Source organism: Onychostoma macrolepis, chromosome 07 (genome assembly GCF_012432095.1).
Source record: "Onychostoma macrolepis isolate SWU-2019 chromosome 07, ASM1243209v1, whole genome shotgun sequence".
NCBI classification, from domain to species: Eukaryota; Metazoa; Chordata; class Actinopteri; order Cypriniformes; family Cyprinidae; genus Onychostoma; species Onychostoma macrolepis.
In genome coordinates this window covers 30,855,712-30,878,415 of record NC_081161.1, presented here as the reverse complement: position 1 = coordinate 30,878,415, position 22,704 = coordinate 30,855,712, and the positions used below count along the sequence as shown (strand labels likewise).

At 37.3% G+C, this 22,704-nt stretch overlaps 1 protein-coding gene across 2 annotated transcripts in view; it reads right to left on the bottom strand.

Moving 5' to 3' along the window:
• adam10a (ADAM metallopeptidase domain 10a) overlaps positions 1 to 22,704 on the bottom strand; it is a 62,336-nt gene that overhangs the window by 3,299 nt on the left and 36,333 nt on the right. Inside the window, exons 3-15 of one of the 2 annotated variants that reach the window (XM_058782002.1) lie at positions 20,655 to 20,773; positions 13,606 to 13,764; positions 7,318 to 7,418; positions 6,852 to 7,010; positions 6,668 to 6,760; positions 5,883 to 6,066; positions 3,386 to 3,549; positions 2,320 to 2,503; positions 1,677 to 1,827; positions 1,386 to 1,569; positions 968 to 1,076; positions 544 to 764; positions 280 to 406 (exon numbers count right to left, since the gene is read on the bottom strand). In XM_058782002.1, coding sequence (XP_058637985.1) covers positions 280 to 406; positions 544 to 764; positions 968 to 1,076; positions 1,386 to 1,569; positions 1,677 to 1,827; positions 2,320 to 2,503; positions 3,386 to 3,549; positions 5,883 to 6,066; positions 6,668 to 6,760; positions 6,852 to 7,010; positions 7,318 to 7,418; positions 13,606 to 13,764; positions 20,655 to 20,773 — 1,955 coding nt within the window. The remainder of the gene's footprint in view (positions 1 to 279; positions 407 to 543; positions 765 to 967; positions 1,077 to 1,385; positions 1,570 to 1,676; positions 1,828 to 2,319; positions 2,504 to 3,385; positions 3,550 to 5,882; positions 6,067 to 6,667; positions 6,761 to 6,851; positions 7,011 to 7,317; positions 7,419 to 13,605; positions 13,765 to 20,654; positions 20,774 to 22,704) is intronic. The other variant, XM_058782003.1, reaches the window with a different exon arrangement.

The following is a 22,704-nucleotide window of genomic DNA, read 5'->3' as shown; positions in this document are numbered from 1 at the left end:
CATTACCATCAAAACTGAAGTATGCGACAAGAGGGAGGAACATTCCTATTCTACAGAGCATTTGAGTGGACAAAAATCAAGTCTGGCTTGTTTTTCTTGAAAAAGAAAGACTGAATTTTAAATGCATTTATCTGCTAGTGAATTATGTAACAAGTGTGTGTAATAATAGTATACAGACGAGCTATATGTTTGTGGTCATCTGGGATATATTCCTGGCTGTGGTTTGGTAGGGAAGTCTCAGCCATGTGGTTTAGACAGGGATCATTTGGGGTACATTACCTGGCAGTGGTTTGGGTGGGGGTAATTTAGGGTTGCTGCTAGGTGTGTGCACACTGCAGATCTTGATGAACCCAGCCATTAGCATGATGAGAGCAATGCCCATTAGAAGAACCGCCCACCAATGCTCCTGAAACACAAATATTAAAATGAGATGAGCACTGCAAGTGATAAATAATATTGTTGAGTGAAATATCGCTTCTCATGGTCTTTTATAGCGATTAAAGCTGCAAACAAATGCAGGGATTACATAAATGAGACACTTGCCACTATCCACTCTGCAATGCTCGAGTAAAGCTCAGGGTTGAAAATGGCCTTCTTAAGCCTTGCCAGAGGGCCATCGGCATCCACCAGCCTACACTTCATGAAGACATCACAGTAACCTTTGAAGTCATTACAAGGAGAGCCAGGCTGTAACGTGGTGACCTGTTTGTTAAAGAACTTAGCCCATTTATCTGAGCTAGTGCTGCTGCAAGTGTTGGGCTGACCTACAAAGACAAAAAGAAAGAATGGGATTAGTAAAATTGAAAAGAATACAGTTTATAATTGGTGTTAAATACATATTTAAAACATATATTTCTTTGCAATTACTTTACACGTTTTGTGACAATTAAAAAAGGCTACATGTTAAGTGCTGGAGATTTGTTGGGGTCTAGACTGCATGCTTGAGAAATCTGTCGGTGTTACTCACCCTTAACCATACAGCATACATGACACAGTTCTGTGTCGTCTTTCCCCTCCTCAGTGGCACAAGTGCAAACATCTAGATTGTACTTCTGACATATAGAGCCAGAGCAAACCTGAAAGAGAAAGAAATGACATTCTCAGACAAAATGTCCTCAAAACAAAGTCAACTATTACACACGCATATGCACATATACAGTGAGAAATATTCAATGCTTGGAAGTTTTCATGTGTATGCATTTGGGCCAACATGACAATATTTTTTCGTGCCAACATGAAAACAAATAGGTCAAATTGTATTACAGTTTGATATTAAATTCTCAACATTGAGACTTTTTTTTAATAGCATTGTCAATTCCAAGGGACAGAGAACATTCTATAGGCACTATACAGAATGAGCACACAGCTCACGATGCAGCACATACCCCACTAAGGCAGACTTGGGTATTTGTGTGGCAGGATGTAAAGTTTTCTTTAGGCGTTGAGGTGGGGCACTGGGCAGAGTTTCCATTGCACATGCCCTGAAAAGCACACTCAGACTCATCCCTGCATTTCACACTGCTGAACTTAAAGGTGCACTCTGACGTGCAGCATGGACCCTGACTGGGACTACAAGAGAAAAGTACAAGAAAAAAATGAATGCTTTATTGCACTTAATGAACAAGTGACCGCTAATTACACAGATTAAACAGACTGTTAAAGTGCTTATTGCGCACCTGCATCGAACGTTTGGCTTTAGTTTACACTTCAGTGCCTCTGGCGCATTGGCATCATAGCAGCACTGGTCCTTGCATTGATCGCTATAGCCACAGTCGCACTCTTCATTAACCTCAACCAAACCATTACCACAGATGGGCTGTCCAGATTCTGGAAAAGAACAAGACAGTGAGAGAGAGAAAGGGAGACAAAAAAAAAAAAAAAAAAAAAAAAAAGAAGTCTGCCGCCTGATCAGGGCTGGTGGAATCAGTTTTTTGAGACTTTGATGAAACATTTCTAGAGAACGGCGCCATGAGCTCATTACAATGACAATCCTCCCAGAGTGATCTGAGGTTAAGTGCCTCACTTGAGGCCACCGTGATAGCTCATGTCTCGCTCCAGCTGAGAGCCTTAAACACTACTCCACACAATCATGTGACATACAAAAACCAGTAAAAAAAAAAAATAGAGCACTATGTACTGTATTAATATGAAAGAATTTTCTGCATTTTTTACAGGTGTTTTACCTGTACTTTTGCACGTCATTGCATTGTGTTTTAGAAACTGTCCATAAATCTACTAGATGATATCCTGGCAGAAAATTACCAGTACATTTTTTTTTTTTTTTTTACAGTGAATTCTCATAGGAGGTTAAAATCTCACCAACAAAGCAGAGGGATCTCTTCTTATCCAGCACTTGGCTGATGTTGCGAATGCTGCAGATGGAGAACTTGTTGTTGTTGAACTTGTCTCCTGATGTGGCTCTGGCATACATGATGTAGTTGCCTCTTTCTTTCTGGTCCTGAGTCTTAGACTCTCCCGGAGTGCAATCATTTCCTGAGTCATGCTGGAAGACAGAGAAAGAAGACAAGCGTAATCAGCTTTACTTGTAATCAGTAACAAGCATACAGACACACTTGAAACATTCACTATCCCTGCAGCTATTACCTTGCAGCATTTGCCTGAAGCTACGTAAGAAGGATTGGAAACCTGGCCAGTACCAGAACGACCAAGAAAAACTAAGGTTGCATTTGCCATAAGGGGGTGCTCTCTCTGCAATCTATGCAGGTAATGCACATTTCTCTGTGTCTCTGTGTCATTAAAAATGTCAGGATGCTTCTTGAAATGAGTAGGAATGTCCCTTTGCTCAGTCAATTTTGGCATTCTAATATTCCTCGTGTACACAGATTGGTGTCCTATTGCTCCTGAAAACCCCTGTAGATCAGAATAAAGATGGTTTTTTGGTCCTAAGCTGGCTTAAGGGGTCTGACCAAACTGATGTTCAGCTGGTCTTCTAGCTGACCACCTGAACAGACCATACAGAGAGAGCAGATATCCCTATGAATCTCTGTAAAAACATTTAGAGTGTGAGAAAGTGCTTTATAAACTAAATGAACTAATTATCATCATTCTAAAAATATTCTCTTTGCAACTGAACTATAAGTATTTGGCAGAAACTAGATGCTAATTGGCCTGCAACTACAACATAAAACTAGTCTGAAAATACCAACCACTATTTTTAAGCGGGATTGAGAAAATGCGAGGTCATGTTACTACAAAAGACCAGCTAGATGAATCTGACAATTTAAAGGTCTCAAAGGCAGTACTGTACGCTTTATTCTTAGAGCTTTAGAGAGTGAAATGAATTTGTTCATAAAGGATTCAGCTGAGGGGTGCTGTCTACTGCTAATCTGTCAAGGATGCTGCACATGAATCGAGAAGGACTCACCGGAGAGCCGAAGTTATGTCCGACCTCATGAGCGAAGGTGATGTGGGAGACTTTAGGGGGAACGTGTGAAGCATAGTTTTGCACGGTGATGATGCCAGTGTTCAGAGACTTCCTCTTCCCATCAGAGTACTGCTTATTCTTCTCACAGATTCCACCAGAGCTGCCTGAAACCAGAAGCACCGATTAAAAATAAATAAATTAAACAATAAATAAAATAAATCCAAAATTATATAAAATCTCTATGTGATGGTATCATTATCCTCATGTGGTGAAATCATAAAGGCCATTACAATAAAAAATATTTTGTATACATTCTTTTGCTCTACTCAAACATTTCTACAAGCATCCCTCAGACGTTCAAGTGAATGTAATTAGTGTTAATTATTCTTTTCTTTTCCTTTACTTCTATTTCAAATTTTATTGCAGACCCAACTATAATTCTCCAGATAGTATAAATACTTTGGCACTTTCAACCTGCTGTTTGCTTGATTGTCCCAACCATGCTGACACAGCAACACTGGCTTTACCAATGATTTGGGGCTGAATCAAGACCATCTCTTTGTCCAACCAATGGAAGATTGGGATGGGGGAATATCTGCAAAATCCTGTTTGGTGACGCTGGTGTTTGATGCTAGTAACTTGACTAATCAGTCAACACTGAGAAGTGTAGAAATGAAGGTGATCTCACTGTAGCGGTGGCTCAGATGCCCACAAAAGAAGCAAATATCACTGAATAAAAACAACCGGTGTTGTGTACACAGACAGAGGGCAAAGACACAAGCCACTCTGCCATCAGAACACAAGTACCTGTAAAAATGTTGTGTGTGATTATACTCCCACAAACCTTCTGCTCAAATTAGACTAAAAGAAAAATAATTAAGTGTACTAGCAAAATAACAAAACTTCAGTTTTACAACTCACAAGCAAGGTTGGCTACACATCTCTAAGAACCTTTATTCCAACAGTTTAGAGTTTGAAATTTGTCATCTCAGGTCATTTCTGTTTTGAACGTCCACACTAGAGTGAAAAAGCTTGAACTTGTAATTCAGCCATTCAAATCAGTATTATCACAGATTATTACAGCAGCACTATGAGCATAATTTATCAGGATCAAATTGTAAGCATGTTTGAATTTCAATTTTCAAATATTCCTTGCCTAATGATACAAAGACACTTGCATACAAACACAAAGATGTAGGCTGATTAGTTTGTTCACTCAGCTCAGTGGTTCACAAAGACAGCAATTGCTGCTGTCCCTAGTGACTAGCCGGAGCGGGACCAAAGCAGCAGACTTTAACAATGCTAATTTACCTTTATTGATTGACCAGATGTTTGTGAGTATGTGTGTGTGTGTGTGTGTGTGTGTGTGTGTGTGTGTTTCTCCCTGAAGAACAATGTTTAAGTCTCAGGACTGGTTTAACATCATAAGTGTACTAATGTTCCAGAGAGCTCTTTATTTTGAGTGCAAAGAGAAAGACTCCATCAAATACTTAATTCTTACTTTTCGTTGAAATAAAAGACATTTACAGATTTTTTTAAGTGACATTCAAAAGTCATTATGTAGATATGAGCTTGTTTTATGCTCAAAAATATTCATGACTGAAACCGAAATATGCATAAGCATCCAGTTCCATCTGGTGCAAAAACACAATTGCCCTAATGAGGACTCAACTGCTTTACAATCTTAATAAGCCTTCAATACACTGCATACATTAAACGAGACAACATAAATGCTCATCAACTCGAGTTATCGAATAAAATCAATACAAAAACTTTATTTTTAAATAAATTAAGCAGAACTGTTTATGCAACAAGCTGTGTATCTGCGTGTTAGTGAATGTCTGTGCAGCAGGCAGAAAAGTGAACTGAAATCCTCAAAGTGATCTCACATTCTGAATATGCCAAAGAGGTGAAAGAGATGCACACCTCCCTAGCAACATGAATACATTAATAGAAACAAACATGCACTAAAAGCGATGAAAAGAATCTCGCTGTTAAGGTGTGCATGTTTGTGTTAAAGAAAGGCAAATATGTGAAAACACTAAAAGGGTTTTTATCAAGTGGAGCTGAAAGGCAAGTTGTACTCAGCTTTACAGTCCTATTCTGTATGCAAAGCTTGGATGCAGTGCTGTCCTTGTCTTAACTTCTCTTTACCTTGAGGCTAACGCAGTTTAGATAACTACTAAAAAAAAAACCTACATCTCACAGAAAACACAGAACAAAATAGAGTCAATGCTATTTAAACACATCCAACTAAATAAGGATATTTTGTTCAGTTATGTTCATAAGTATAATGAATACAGAATTAAAATTATTTACATGCTTATTACTTTTAAACAAATGTATTTAAACAAAATAAATGTCTGATTCACAGGTCTTCTTCCCTGCCTTGCCTCCTGACATGTATGCTGTATGCTAATTTAGGTCACTAGCACACACTGAAAACCTCTCAGGAGATAAAACTGGGGAGACTTTGTATGTGCATCTCTGATTGTACCTGAAGGAGCCCCGACCCAGGCCAGACCCAGGACCCCATCGTCAAAGTCTCTATCTGTGAAGACGTAGGCTAGGCAGTAGTCATCGTGATTCTGCTCTGAGTTGAGTTCTAGAAATTTCTCCACACCGATGTTGGGAAATCGAAAAGGGTTACTATGATCCTTCTCATCTTCGGTAGTGTTGATCTGAAATGCAGACGCCAACAAACTTCAGTTTAATACAAATAACAGTCAGCAGTCAATGTTTAGTCTACACGAGATAGAGCGAACATCTTAAGTCTACATTCTCAGAAAGACGTCACTGACTTTTTTCACCATCTCATGTAAGAGTGCCGTGTTAAAACAGGGTGTCAAGTTTGTCTGCTTTTGCGCACAGAACACTTTTATCCAAAACCTCTTATAAAACACATTCTGTGTGAACGGACCCTTAAGCAGCTAACAAAATCAATTGTAGAGCAGTAGTCTGGGACTAAAAAGTGAACTGTACAAATCTTCAAAAGAGCTGCAGTACATGGTCTGACATTCTTTTATTGACATCTGGTCAATACTGGGCAAGATCTGTAACCCCTCTGTACAACCGTAACAACATGAGCCAGTCAGTCGAGACAGACTTGTATTCTAGTCAGAAAATCATGGTGGATAGGAAGAAGAATATCCTGTTTATATTCTAGACATATTTACATTTATATTAGTAACAATGAAATACACAATCCATATTTCGCTTCCAACAGGGAACGACATACATATAATTAATAAGTGGACTGAAGAAAGTGAGAAACACACTCACCTTGATTCTCTTCACCATGAAGCTGATATTGCGAATGCCCTGAAAATCTGTGCTTTGATAGATGGAGTCAATGGCCTTCACATGACTGGAAATCTGCACAACCCAAAACAACAAGCCTATAAGCGTACAATATAAAAAGCTGCAGGCACTATATACCACCAAGTCACCTGTGCTTTAGGTGTACCTGTGCGATCACAGCCTCCCTGGTGCCGTAGTATTTGAAAAAGAGGTGATCCGTCTGGATGAAGAGCTGACAGGTATTTCTCTCTACCTGCGCTGCACGACGTTTCCTCAGGATCACTGGTCCATCAGCCATCTCTTCATCAATGACATGGTTCTGCTGCTGCAGAGAAAACAGCAAGACGTATAAAAACTTAACTGAAGTGGCTGAGAAGAAAAGCATTTTTATGTTTGAGCACAAAATCATTTCTCATCATTTATAATCTATATCTAATTTATATCAGATGAAGTACAGATGTGTTCAGTCAAGGTTTCAAACCGAAATCTGAACTTCAGAATCATGGAAAACATGAAATGTTCCAGCTCTGTCTGTGTGGTGGGGTTTCCATGTTTGTTTGCATTGTGAGGTCAGAATCACGGTGCTAGTTGTTGATGTCGGTGGAGTTGTGTGAAGGGGTGTTGGCGCTAACCTGGGTGGGCTCCTCCACTGCAGATGCCTGGTATTTCTTCATTCTCTCAAAAACAGTGTGATCTGCACAGCCGCCTTCTGCTCCGTATTTATGAGGATAATCTGGGCAGGAAAAATCAAGAGATTCTTGAAAACCAAAGCAGCACAATGCTCTTAGTGTACATTTTAAAATGATACTGTTAACATGTGAAGTCTCTAATTAGGCGACCTGCTGCATTTTTGCCCTTTATGCCCTTTTATTTACATTTTCTATTTATTTTAAACTTCAGTATTTCACATCTGAATATGATACATAACTGAAAAGATTTTGAGTCAGAACTAGACATTTATCCTGAGGGAAGCCTCTCAGCGAGGAAACTGCAAAGAGCACTATCACACATTACACCTAAAGAAGAACTGCAAACACAGCTGTTATCAAATCTACCTATTCCTGTTACTGTAATGGGAACAGCATAAAATGTTACTGATACTTGACGTCTCAGCCTTTTTGTGGCTGCAGAGCATAAAATCTTCTTATATCAACTGCACTGCTTACTATTTACAGAATTTAATACAGCACTGACAGTTTCTTTCATTACTGCTATTGCTTACCGATCACTACTTGACAGCTACATTCGATGACTGAACAAAGAAAAGGTTCTATACCTTCACTCACACTAACAACTTTATCAAGTTTCTCTGAGTAGGACAAAACACTGTTCAAAAGTTTGGGGTTTGTACAAAAATTCAGTAAAAATAGTAATTTAGTGAAATATTATTTAAAATAACTCCTATTTTGAATATATTTTAAAATCTATTGAATTCCTGTGAGAGCAAAGCTGACTTTTCAGCAGCCATTACTCCAGTCCTCAGTGTCACATGATCCAGAAATAATTTTTCCCTCAAAGATTATTTTATTTGATAAAAAAAAAGTTCAAAAGAATTACAAAAAAAATATATATTTTGTAGCAATGTTACTCTCATTTTTGATACATTTATTGCATTCTTGTTGAATAAAAGTATTAATTACAATACAATATAATATACAAACAATCTGATCATATAAACAATCATATAAAATCACCTCAGTTGTCATTTCATTAACTACACACACATTTTATCATATATATATATATATATATATATATATATATATATGTGGGTGTATGTATGTGGGTGTGTGTGTGTGTGTGTGACTATTTTTGGCATATTTATGACAAAGAGTTAATTCTGGACTATGCTTTTACTTCTTGCAATAACCAAACATCAGCAGAAATGAAAATGACTGTATAATCAAGTGTCTTCTCTAGATATTGTATATTTTTAATGGAAAGTCTATTCTGAAATCCTGCCAGCATCCATAATCAAAGAGTCTTTGCTCCCCTCCTGCTGGCAGGTTAGTCAACCGACGTGATCTGCTATATGCAATCTAACTTTCAAGGGTGCAGTCATTCCAGAAAATGCAAGCCAGTAGTTGGAAGCCTCTGTGTACACACACACAGAGCTCTCTCATCTTTCTGAATTTTTTTAAATAAAAACAAAAACAAAAAGAAAAAACACACACTTTCTGCTTTTTGCATGCTTTCATGTGCTATTCATTAGTACTGTTGTTACAAATGAGGATTTCCCCAAAAACAGGTGTCAGATTTTGCTCACCTCTGTGTATAAATTGTCCTGAAAATACAGTTAATTAGGTATACACAGTTCAGTTCAGAAACAAAAATTTCAATTCTTTTATCATCTTTTAAGATTTCAAGCACTGTATCAAAGAAATTATTGATGCTAATGTGACCAGTATGTTGAAGACCTTTGGACTTAGCGAATCCAAATTCTGAGCCACTATTTCAGGCATGTTATTTCAAGCTTCCAGGACTTTATGATACTCACATAAAAAATGTAAAATGCTGTCAGTACAGCAAAAAATAGTCACTGCCTTAAAATTTGGTACAGGTGTCATTCTGACGAATATCAGCTTGTCACTGACAGATGGCTTATGATCCGGAACTCACGGATTAGATAAGCACAGACTTTCAAGAAATAATGAAAACAACATAACAGAACCTAAGCAGTGTGCATGTGTGCAACTCTCACACACCAGTCTAATTACCCATGACAGGTTTAGGCTGATGGTTTCTCAGTCCCAGGACAGCCAGGCACTGGCAGTGAGAGAAGAGAGCTGGTCTAATGAGACAGCAGAGCTCTGAAGGTCCACTCAGCATCTGTGAGAACTCCACAGAGAACAGTACCCACACACAGACACGGAGGATCCAGCATTGGGTTCTCTCTTAATAATCTATACAATTCAGCTACATTTGCATGGCTTCCTGATATCATGATGATGCTCATGGTTGAGTGGAACTGCTGCATCAGTCTTTCCGTCACAGGACGACTAACCTCAGGACTGAGATTATGGCTGACAGCTCACCCATAAACATCTCTCATGCTCCTGAGAGAACTTGTTTTCTTCAAGCAGGAACTGACTGTTGTGGAATAATGTTAACAAGTCCAGACAATGAGTCATCAAAATGTGCTCTTTCAGGTGAGGGCACGGATGAGAAGAGAATATGTATGTGGCTGAAGGTGTCTTGGTGGTAGTTAAGGAAAGACTATCACTCTGATCTCTGATCACAACAACAACTGATCTTCTCTGAGGTTTTTATTGTCCCACATTGAATGCAACCTCATTCAAATGCAAATCTATGTTGGGCAGAACAAGAGAGACATCTGTCTAGAGGAAACGACAAGTGCCTCGAGGAGAGAACCGAAATCTATCTTCTGAGATGAGAAAAGTAATCTAAATAGAAGCATGGCGAGCTTTTAGCTAAAATCTCATATTCGTTTTTTACTCAAGAAAAATGAACAATCAAAAAGTGGACTGTTTCAGTGAAAATTATTTATGCACTGACACATTTTTGCTGAGTAATAAAACAGAAAAACAACACCACCACCACATAAGCAAAACTGACAAACAACTAACACTCAGAAATGCAAGCTGTGGTTGTCCCAAGCGGGAATTGTACTGTTTCAGTGTTAACAAACCATACTGTGATGACTGAGCTTACTAAAATATGCAACAAAACCAGATTAAATAAAAAATAAAATTAAAAAATTAAAAAAACTCCATTATGGTTAACTTAAGCTGGATGACTTCCGCAAGGTGCTGGTATTGGAACAACCCCTTGCGAGAAGGCATCATGGGAATGAGCGGAATTTTTCAGGCAAATGCCAGCTTATTAAGAATTGTGCCAGCCCTAAACCTAACCCTAAAATCTTGGTTGAAAGGGATTTTTCCCAGGACCAAAAGGATGTTGAACAGGAACATGTCCCGCTTGGGGGAAAAAATCATCTACAGGAAAACAAAGACTTCCTGGAGAAAAAAAAAACAAACAAAAAAACTAGTTATCATTCATCTGCATCAATACAGTACAGTAGATGTATTCACTGTAATGAATGCATGTAGATGAAATGATGAATTTCTTGCTTTCTCAAAGGGATATATTTGTGATTGTGTTAGGTCTTTGTTTACAGCAGCCTCCAGGACTTTGACTAAAGCTCTACTGGAGCATTACATTTCTCAAGTGAGAATCATTTCCCACAAGTCAGAGATTAAGAACAGCAGCCCAATGAGATATAATAAATAATTCTAGGCCTAATTCTAGAAGTTGACTGAAACCAAGACTAAATATGGTCAATTACATTCTTCACAATTTTTGATTTTATCATTTAAATGTTCAGTGAGGTTTTCCTCAAAGTGGAGAAACACCCACAGGAAACATTCTGAGCCTGGCATGAGCTAGTGAGTGATCCAGAGTTCACTCCCATCTCCAGCTGCCCTCCTTATGACCTCTGTCCTTGTGCTTCAATAGACCATTGTTAGCCACAATTAACTCTTTCTCTTTCCTTCCCATAGACACAAGCTCACTGTCCCTATCTGACCTTATCCACACTTGCAGTGAACATACATTATTTAGCTCTCTTTAATGATGATAAACTCTCTAACTACTGTGTATGCACAAACCCAGCGTGTAAGCAGCATATGTGAGCGAGCTAGAGATAGTTTTCCTGTTCCTCCCACAGCTGATAGTGATACTGAGCACTTCATCACTTCAAAGTACTAGAATTGACAGAGGAGTGTGGAAAAGACACTTCATTTCCTTTTGCACTAGTACTGTACATGCTGTTAATACTATCAGCAGATGCAAGTTTCCTTGTTGCGTGTCCAATATTGTAACGCATTCTCTTAAAGAAAAATCTAAATTCTGTCATCATTCACTCACCTTTTTATATTGTTCTAAACCTGTATGATGTTTTTCTTCTGTGGAACGTAAAGGAATATTTTCTGGTAGTGAGTGTTCAAACAACAATGAATACTGGACCCACTGACTTTTTTTTTTTTTTTTAACAAAATATCTTCCTCGGTGTTCCACAGAAGAAAGGTGAAAAGAAGCAACAATAAATGGAATGACATGAGGGTGAGTAAATGATGCTAGAACAGTGATGCACATAGCTAAGAGGCCTTTAGCAAACAGGTGAACTAGGCTATATATTTTAAAGTGCTATATTAACCAATCAGCATCCAGCACCAGAATAATCCACTTTATAAGTGCATGTACACTACCTTTCAGATGTACAATCTGAATCTCTTACTCTCACCAAGGCTTCATTTATTTTATTCAAAAATACAGTAAACCAGCAATATTCTGAAATATTAAAATGTAAAAATAATTATTTTCTATTTTAATTTATTTTAAAATGTAATTTACTCCTGTGATGGCAAAGCTGAATTTTCAGCAGCCATTACTTCAGTCTTCAGTGTCACATGATCCTTCAGAAATCATTCTAATATTATGATTTGGTGCTCAACAAATATTTCTTCATATCAATGCTGAAAACAGAAGCAGAAACTGTGATACATCTTTGATGAATAGAAAGTTAGAAAGGAAAGAATGTTCAAAAGAATATTTGAAATAGAAATCTTTTGTTGCATTATAAATGCCTTTACTGTCACTTTTGGACAATTTATTGCATCTTTGCACAATAAAAGTATTAATTTATTTAAAAAAATAAACAAATGAATAAAATAAATACTACTATTGCCCCAAACTTTTGAACAGTAGTGTATATACTATTTATATAAAGAGAAAAGTGTACCAGATACCAAGCTGCTAATCTTTGACAGGCTGTCACTTTCTATCATTTCTTTTACTTGAGGATATTATAATAGTGATAACATACACTAGTATTTAAGAGGCTTTATCAGCCTGTTGAGCTGGAAAAGTGCACCACTTTGTTTGATTGAGAGGGTGAGAGAGTGACAATGAAGATAGGGAGAGTAAGACAAAAGACAGTAAGGTCTAGTGCAAACTACAAGCCACAAGCTTGTTTATAGCCTGTGCCTAGTCTGCTTAAGGGGAAAAGGGGAAGCGCTCTGCATTTTGCTGTGTCCTAACTGCTTTATTTGTGTGATAATGCTTTGTATTACACTGATACATTCAATTTCATGCTTATGATCCAAAACACCTTTCCAAAAGATTATAATGACCATCATAATGTGATGCAATTCTAACAATAACAGCACTTTTCCATCCAAAAGCAATCAAAACATGCAATTTGAAACCAATTCCATTAATCCAGCCATTATAAATGTCTCACATCATACTTGGGGGAGTCTCAGAACATCAGATTGGAGACAGACTCACTCAGACGCTTTCATTTATCAGTCAAAAGAAGCACGCTTGATATGGATCTTTACTGTGCGTAAAATGGATTATGCTGAAAGCAGTTTATTTACATTTTATAGCATTTAAAACCGATTTGAGCTGGCTCTCTAAAAAAAACAAACAAAAAAAAAATGTATCACCCTTAGAAAACCGATTTAAATACACCACCATTCAAAAGTTTTGTGGTCAGTTGTTTTTGAAAGAAAGAAATATTTTTTAATTAGCAAGGCTGCATTAAATTGATAAACAATAGGAATATTGCAGTCAAAAGAATACATTTAATTTAAAAATAGTTATATTTTACATTGTAATAATATTTCACAATATTATCGTTTTTACTGTATTTTTGATCAATCAATGCAGCCTTGATGAGCATAAGAGACTTTTCAAAAACATTAAAAAAAAAATCTTACTGACTCCTCACCTTTAAAATGGCAGTGTACAAAACAAGTTTGTTTTCTAAATGTATCTATATAATCTAAAGCATCCACAGAAACTATAATCAACACTATATACAGAAACAGTAAAACCTTAAATAAGAGGTGATTAAGGATATGCTGTAGGTCATTCTAATGCCAATATTAGCTCACCGATGTCATCCTCATGGTACATGACTGAGTGGTAGGGCACATTCTGGTCTTTGAGGTATCTCTCTGAGGGTTCCACGTAGTATGTGCCCTGATGGCTCTTAATGAAACCCTCAAATTTCCCATCCACGATAGAGCCATGGGTCAGAGTGCCCTTCTCACCTGCAAGATAAAAACAAACCAAAGATTAAAGACTAGCAAAGGCAACTGTAAAGTCAGTCAGGGCACAGAAACAGCTCTCTCTCTATGCTGACAGACTGAGGGAATGTTGTGAAATATGACAGAAGGAGAATGTATAAAGAGAAGCTTCCTTATTATGAACCAGTGATTCACCTCCTATAACATAAATAAACACACATAGTGCACACCACGCAACTAAGCTTGACCTTTAGAATGGTAATGAGCCCAGCAACCTGGCTACTGTCTCTGACAATCAAAGCAGACCTGTTCTTCATCTACAGATTTTACTTCATCTAGTGCTGTACCACAACAGTACGCAGATATACATCAACATTTTACACTCAATCATTTAGGAAATGCTTTTAACCAAAGTGAGTAACAAATAAAAAAAATAAAAATAAATAAATAAAAAAAGCCTAGTCCTAAGGAGGCATTAATTGTCTGAAAAGTTGCAAAAATACCATCCAGAACCAAGAACTAAAGTGAGATAGTACTAGGGTTGTCACGATACCATAAAAATGTCTTACGATACTATGCCAGCTGAAGTATCACGATACCATGCAGTATTGTGTTAATTTAAAATTCAATTCTACAAAATAAATAAATAGATGTAAGTGAAAACAGACAATATTATTCTCTGAATACTTAATGTGAATGAATGACTGGCTATTGTTATCCATGAAATGATCTAAACAAAACTCATCTTAGCATTGCACAGAAGCAGCATGGAGTGACATTTAGATGTGGCATTTATACATAATTGCATAAATGTTATGAGATTAGTGTTTTAAATACTAAATTCTGAATATAGAAATATGTTGGAAAATAATGTAATATGCCTACTTTTAGATGGGAAACTTAAAAACGGCCAGCAGGTGGCAGAAGTTCGTGATTGAATCACTGAGTCATTCAAACGATTCTTTCAAAACGGCTGAATCCTTCAGGAGCGAATCAAATGACTGTTTTTATGAATGGCTCAGTGAATCAGTGATTCGCCCAAATCAACGCGGATTTGGATTCGAACACAAACGAAACAAAAACAGCACTCTTTCTCGTGTCGTATTGCCGAACTGTCAGGAGCATTTTTTTGTTCTTGTATCTTGAAATTTCCGAGTTAGCAGCATGTATATTAAAACATAACATTATAAATGAATAAACAAAATATACATAATGATTGATAAGAACCAAGTGCAAAGCCGCTATGCTGATGAATGGATTTGCATTCGTGATCGCAAAGATGCTTCCAGAAACGAACTATTACACCTGTTCTAGAAGTGGTCAAATTAATTAAACTGTGAGAATACTTTCTTGTAAGATATTATGATGTTGAATAAGTGATGCTTGAGCTGCTGTTTTTTTTAAATTGCATAAGATGGTCTGAATCAGACCCTTTCTTCTGATAAACTGCAGCATGAACAACGACGTGCAAGTGCGACTTCCCATTGCAAACTGAACTGAAGCATTGGGAAACACTCAGCACCATATAACGCGTAACGTTATACACAAAGCACAGCAGAAAGACAATTGGCAATCAACTTATAATGTTTCTGCTGGCATGCATGTTCAAATGAACGTTTTAAACAGTGTTCTTGCCGTGCATACAACATATCTTACGGTACGGTATGGACGATACTACCGTTTAAAAAATGCAATGGCACCGCGGGTATTTTTAAGCTTTAGTATCGCGATACTACCGTAGTACCGGTGTATCGTGCAACCCTAGATAGTACACCAACAAACAATAATAATTCAATTCTTATTTTGTTACTGCATTAACGCCCAAGTTTGGTACAGATGTAACTACAATAATTTTTCAAACATACTATCAGCGTCTATTTCACAATATTTATAGGTGTATTATTCAGGTAAAGATGCTGTAGGCCATCTCACAATATATATCTATAAAAATAAATAAGTAAATGTGTTAAATTGTGTAGAGAATTTTAATTAAAAAAATAAATAAATAAATAAAAAGGTAAAACATAATGCATTTAAAAACGGTGTAGTAAATCTGTATAAACAGTCAAGGTTTGAAGGTTTTGAGGGGCTGGGGAACTTATTTTACCGTTGGGGAACAATGAAACTGAACTACATCATAATTTGAAGTGCAGTACAGAAAAACAAAGGAGTGGAGCTTCCTAGACCGACAGCATATCCTGGAAAGTTCTGGTTCAATTTCAAAACAGATCGCCAAGTTCCACATGTACGTCCATGAACCCTAAAATAACAAAGCATGGAACCAAGAGAACAGACCGAGAAAAGGAACTGTTGTCTATAATGTTGTAGACATCTTAAGCCAAAATTTCAAGTCATCATTTTGGCTTATTTGAAATTCTAGACCACTTTAAGCAAGACAAATGAAAGATACTCTTTTAACGTTTCACAAGTGTTGGCTCTTACAAGCACCACTAGCGCTTTAAAATAAAACATTCTGAAAAAAATAAAATAAAATAGAGTTAACAGGGATTTACCAGAGCTGTCTGCAATCACGGTTAAAAGGCTATGGGAAAGTTTGGGAGTGTGTTTCGGCTGTTTCTCAGGCACAGAGGAAGAACCTGCAATCCGGTTTCTTTTTTCAGAAAGGAACAAGCTCTGAAAGCTCTTGAACTTTTCATCCCGAAAACTGATAATAACAGAAAGGAGATTCACTCTCACACCCTGTGTAACATTAAACTACTGCTCTCCTCCATCCCTCCCTGACCTTCTGCTCTCTCGTTCACAGAATAAAACAACAGAAAAGCTGGTAAGGTTAAGCATGAAGACATGCAAGAACATAAAACAAACAACAGCCACGATATATATTGGCACAATATACTTCTCCAAATATTACATTTCTTATGAAGTCAATAGTAATAAATTAACTGAATTTGTGTAGCAGTACTCTCGTGGCTAATGAGAAGGACTTGTCTAGAGAGGAAATCCACTTCAAAGTAAAAAAAAAAAGAGAGCACAAAAGGGAAATGCTTATAAAAGAACGGCTGTTAATGTCATCGCCATTCATTCCACAGAGAATTTGCGCCATCCCGGCCTACTTCAAACTCTTTTGTGAATATTAGAGGTTACAAGATTAAGCACCGAGCGATGTTTATCCTTTAGAGAGTACAAATAGTGCTAATGGATAACAAAGGGGGAGAGATCGAGGGAGTGAGAGGAAAGCTGAGAAAAAGTAAAATATGAACATTTGTACGTTTAAGGGCCTTTTCATTTCAAAATTTTTTGAAAAATTGTGTCCAAATTGTAGAAGAGCTGGAAATGAGCATTACGGACAGTGTTTTACAGTTTTCGTCTTCTGACAAAAATGTCCTTAAATGTAGTCACTATTTCATTGTCAAATGTAAGTCACATTTTACTCCAACTGAAACAGCATACAGTCAAAAAAAGTTGAATAATAATAATAATAATAATAATAATAATAATAATAATAATAATAATAACAACAACAACAACAACAACAACTTGTGAAATGCCGTTCTCCATCTGGTGTTAAAAAATCTACTGTATATTAAAGGTGAGCGATAGCATTATTTATTAGTGTTAATTCATCACTTCCAATAAAGAAACAGTCCAGAACAATCCTTAATCACGTTCACTTCCTCAGGCCTGAAGTCATCCACAGATCACATGAACATCATCTCTTGACAATACCAGTTATTATGAAACATCCTGTGGTGAGCAGGAAATTACATGAATTCATTCAGAGCAATTCAGAGACTGAAAGGACGTGTCAGTACTAGGGTCAGTGGAGATGCTCAGAGTCAGTAAGGATGCCTGATCAGACAAAGAGAAAAAGGAAAGTAGTTTTCTTCCTCCAGTAGGCAGTCTGTTCATCATTTAAAGTAGATGGGTAATTGCTCAAATCTCACTAATGTGTGTTTATCGCAAGCTGTACCTATCATCAATCAGGTTCAGTGCCTCATCGCACTACAAGGTACATAATGAGAATTAGGTAATGATACAGTTGTTTTGAAGGACTTCACTAAAGCAAACTTCAGAAATGATCAAGCAAAAATGAAGAGTAACTGAACAAGGCATTTCATTCACTTACGCAGAATAGGAGATCTGAAAACACTGAAATACCCAAAACTTCAAAATCTGTGCAGCGACTGGATTAAAATGATCAGTGACGAGACAGTATACAATCTATACAGCTGTATACAATCTAAAATTAAAACCAGGCAATTAATTTAAACCGATCTTGTCGCACAGCATCTGAAACGTTGTTATGGTCATTCTTAAATGCTTGAGCAAAATCTATCAAAGTATTTCTGTATAATTGTGATCTTACATGACTGCGTTCCCAAACAGCAGGCATCCTCCGAAGAAAACAATGAACGCATTTATAGTGTTCCGTCTGGATTAAGTAATTTATTATAAATGAAAATTATTGTATTCAGTGGGTTCTCCTACATTTATTAGTATCAGTATTTAGTATCAGTTCATCAGGAAGTAATGATTTTGTTCTCTGACTCTGACTGCTTATTCGCAAATGTTTTGTGTGATATTCCAATTTTGCACACAAGTTAAATTTGCAAATTTGTCAGTAATGTCTTTTCGTTCCTTCTTTTTTTAATTTTTTGAGCATTTCTACATTTCTATCAGAAGGCACTGAATGTCATTAACACCAATTTAATCAAATAAATGTTCAAACATAATATGGCAATAACATTATAATACAAGAGTACAACAAGGACATACTTTAAATCATTTAATTAATCTTTTTCCTACACTGTTAAGAAATTAATACTTCTATCCATTATGCATTAATTTGGAGACAATAAAATTATTTGTAATGTTACAAAGGACTTCTATATGTTGTGTATATTAGTGTGTTTGATTATGTAGGAATTTTGAGTGTATTCTTCATAGCCACTGATTTTAGTCAGAAATTATACAGGTGCTGGTCATATAATTAGAATATCATCAAAAAGTTGATTTATTTCACTAATTCCATTCAAAAAGTGAAACTTGTATATTATATTCATTCATTACACACAGACTGATATATTTCAAATGTTTATTTCTTTTTATTTTGATGATTATAACTGACAACTAAGGAAAATCCCAAATTCAGTATCTCAGAAAATTAGAATATTACTTAAGATCAATACAAAGAAAGAATTTTTAGAAATCTTGGCCAACTGAAAAGTATGAACATGAAAAGTATGAGCATGTACAGCACTCAATACTTAGTTGGGGCTCCTTTTGCCTGAATTACTGCAGCAATGCGGCGTGGCATGGAGTCGATCAGTCTGTGGCACTGTTCAGGTGTTATGAGAGCCCAGGTTGCTCTGATAGTGGCCTTCAGCTCTTTGTTGCATTGTTGGGTCTGGCATATCGCATCTTCCTCTTCACAATACCCCATAGATTTTCTATGGGGTTAAGGTCAGGTGAGTTTGCTGGCCAGTTAAGAACAGGGATACCATGGTCCTTAAACCAGATACTGGTTGCTTTGGCACTGTGTGCAGGTGCCAAGTCCTGTTGGAAAATGAAATCTGCATCTCCATAAATTTGGTCAGCAGCAGGAAGCATGAAGTGCTCTAAAACTTCCTGGTATACCGCTGCGTTGACCTTGAACCTCAGAAAACACAGTGGACCAACACCAGCAGATGACACGGCACCCCAAACCATCACTGACTGTGGAAACTTTACACTGGATCTCAAGCAACGTGGATTGTGTGCCTCTCCTCTCTTCCTCCAGACTCTGGGACCCTTTTTGTCTTTAGCCCAGGCGAGACGCTTCTGACACTGTCTGTTGTTCAAGAGTGGCTTGACACAAGGAATGCGACAGCTGAAACCCATGTCTTGCATACGTCTGTGCGTAGTGGTTCTTGAAGCACTGACTCCAGCTGCAGTCCACTCTTTGTAAATCTCCCCCACATTTTTGAATGGCTTTTGTTTCACAATCCTCTCCAGGATTATCCCTATTGCTTGTACACTTTTTTCTACCACATCTTTTCCTTCCCTTCGCCTCTCTATTAATGTGCTTGGACACAGAGCTCTGTGAACAGCCAGCCTCTTTTGCGATGACCTTTTGTGTCTTGGCCTCCTTGTGCAATGTGTCAATGGTCGTCTTTTGGACAACTGTCAAGTCAGCAGTCTTCCCCATGATTGTGTAGCCTACAGAACCAGACTGAGAGACCATTTAAAGGCCTTTGCAGGTGTTTTGAGTTAATTAGCTGATTAGAGTGTGGCACCAGGTGTCTTCAATATTGAACCTTTTCACAATATTCTAATTTTCTGAGATACTGAATTTGGGATTTTCCTTAGTTGTCAGTTATAATCATCAAAATTAAAAGAAATAAACATTTGAAATATATCAGTCTGTGTGTAATGAATGAATGAATATAATATACAAGTTTCACTTTTTGAATGGAATTAGTGAACTAAATCAACTTTTTGATGATATTCTAATTATATGACCAGAACCTGTAGTTATAGAATTTATATTTATAATTTCTTTTTTTCTCTCTCTCTCTGACAGCAACAGGTCACTGGGGTAGCTGCAGGGGCACCTGTATAACTAGATAAGCCTAAAAGAACATAATGACATATCAGATGTTACCAAAAAAAAAAAAAAAAAAAATTTGGGGGCAAAAGTACCCCATAATGATGAGGCATTTTTTGTGGATCAAATTAAAGGACAACCCCACCAGAAAAGCAGTTTTCCCTCACTATATCCTCTCTTTCTTAATAACTCTCTACATTACATGAGCTGTACCAAAAAAAATCACTTTGCATCTTCAAAAACAGTGTACAAATACAATAGATGGAGGCAACGTTTCCGTGGCAACTCAGGAAGTGTGTTGAGGTGGATGCATGCCTTTATGTACAAGTGTGTGCATGTGTGAGTGCTGGAAAGGTGCCATGCTCACCGTAAATTTCTCCAGTGTAAATGTGAGAGGTGTCAAAGGGAATCTCTACTCCAGAAACTTCCACCTTCAGATCAGGAGCGAAGAGAGAGGTGTCCCTCTTCATCCGAAGGTTAAAATGCCTGATAGAAAAAGAGAGAGAAGGAGAACAAGATTAATGGACTGAAGTTGCCCGTGAGCGCACCAATGTGTCCCAACAGAGGTGGATACAACACACACCCAAAATACTACTAGTCTGAGCCAAGTCAGAATAAGAGACATGATGCAGAGCATTACTGAAACTGAGATAAAGGAAGAACAAGGGAAATCTGCCAAACAGCATTTCTCACTGCCAAAACGATTTTCCCCCCTCATTTACCAGCATTTATCATCAAATCATATTCTTCCCTTCATATTTTTCCATTTCCCATTGGCATATTAGGTCATTAGGATTTTCTAGAACACTAGGTGCTGGTGAGTGACTCATAGTGATTCAAAATGATTCATCTGGGTTATTAACTTGACACACTTCTACATGGTGATGCTCTGACATGTCGAAATTTATAATTGAACGTGTGCTGGATGTCTAGTTGAAGACATGATGGATTAATGAGAAAAAAAAAAAAAAAACACATTCAGTAAAAGAATGGTTCACACCAAGAATGATAACCACCATAAAGATAAAGATAATTATATTAGCATCCACACCAGATCACAATGAAGTTTTATTTATTCTAAGCCTGCACTGCAGTTTTGTCGTCTGCTGCTTTAAATGCTCAAGCTCTTTAAAAGGAATAAAAAATTCTTCTGGTTCCAACATCATCATTCCTTGTTATAGTTATGATGAGGATTTTGCTTCTCACGAAAGAATTAGAACAATTCTTATAGCTTTATATTTATCTTTACAGTTATCATCCTTGGTGTGCCTTAAGATTCCACCATCAAATCCAGAAGCAATCTGCAGATACAAATTTATATGCTCAAAATTTTTGGATCTGTAGAATGGATTTAAAGTACTTCACTCCTCATAACAGCCGAAACAACCATCAAATCTAAATCTATCTTTTGACACATAAAAGAAATAAAAAAATAAATAAAAAATAAACCCTTATTACGATGGCAATACTAAAAAAACAAACAAACAAATAAATATCGACCATGGCGATACATCGGTTGCCCAATATTTTTTAATAAATAAACATGCAAGGGGTGGGGCAATGTATATAGCATTACAAGTCTATTAATACCCATAGAGCTTTCTGCAGAGTACTGTGTGTGCAGATTACATCAGTCCTTTGTTTTTGACAGCAGAGAGAGAGAAATAAATGTCTTGCTCTGCTGAAATGGCTTGACCACCCTGCAATCATGGATTCCCTCAGGATAAACGCGATCAGGCATCACCCATGCTCGTGCAGCTGAGCCCGTGTGTTTGTGTGCGAACCTCTCGTCTCTAATACATCAGAAGACTAAAGAAGCCAGACAATAGCGGTGGACAAGATGTGCCAACATCAGGGGAGATTTTAATCATGTTAGCTAGAGAAAAGACATTACCGTAATGTGAAAAACAACACAGTATTGACCTGAAGAAACACAAAGCTGAATTTCATAAGAGGCTCAGTACAGGAACAGGAAGACTCGAAGCCAAAGGGGCGGACCCACATCCCTGTAGTAAACACTAGTGATGAGCATAGCAGCTCACTGCTCCACCCAGGATTGGTTTGACCTTTGTGCAGGTGAGACTCACTGCTAACATACGCTAGTACTGTCATGAGGAAACTGAGAACAACAGTGAGAGATAGAGAGGGTCATGAAAAAGTGTAGGAGGAAAAGAAGAGAGAGGAAACTAAAAGGACAGAGAGTCCTGGAGGGAGAATAGGCAGGTGGAGGAGGTCAGGCCATTCTCAGAACTCTCTAATTAAAACTACCCTTCACACACACACACACCTTAATGAGGACACATAGACATCTACAGTTTTTTATGCACAGGGAATTCTAATTATTACAGACAACCCCTAATCAAACTATAGCCAAGTAAACTTACATACATTTAGACTACACAGCTAAACGAGAAATG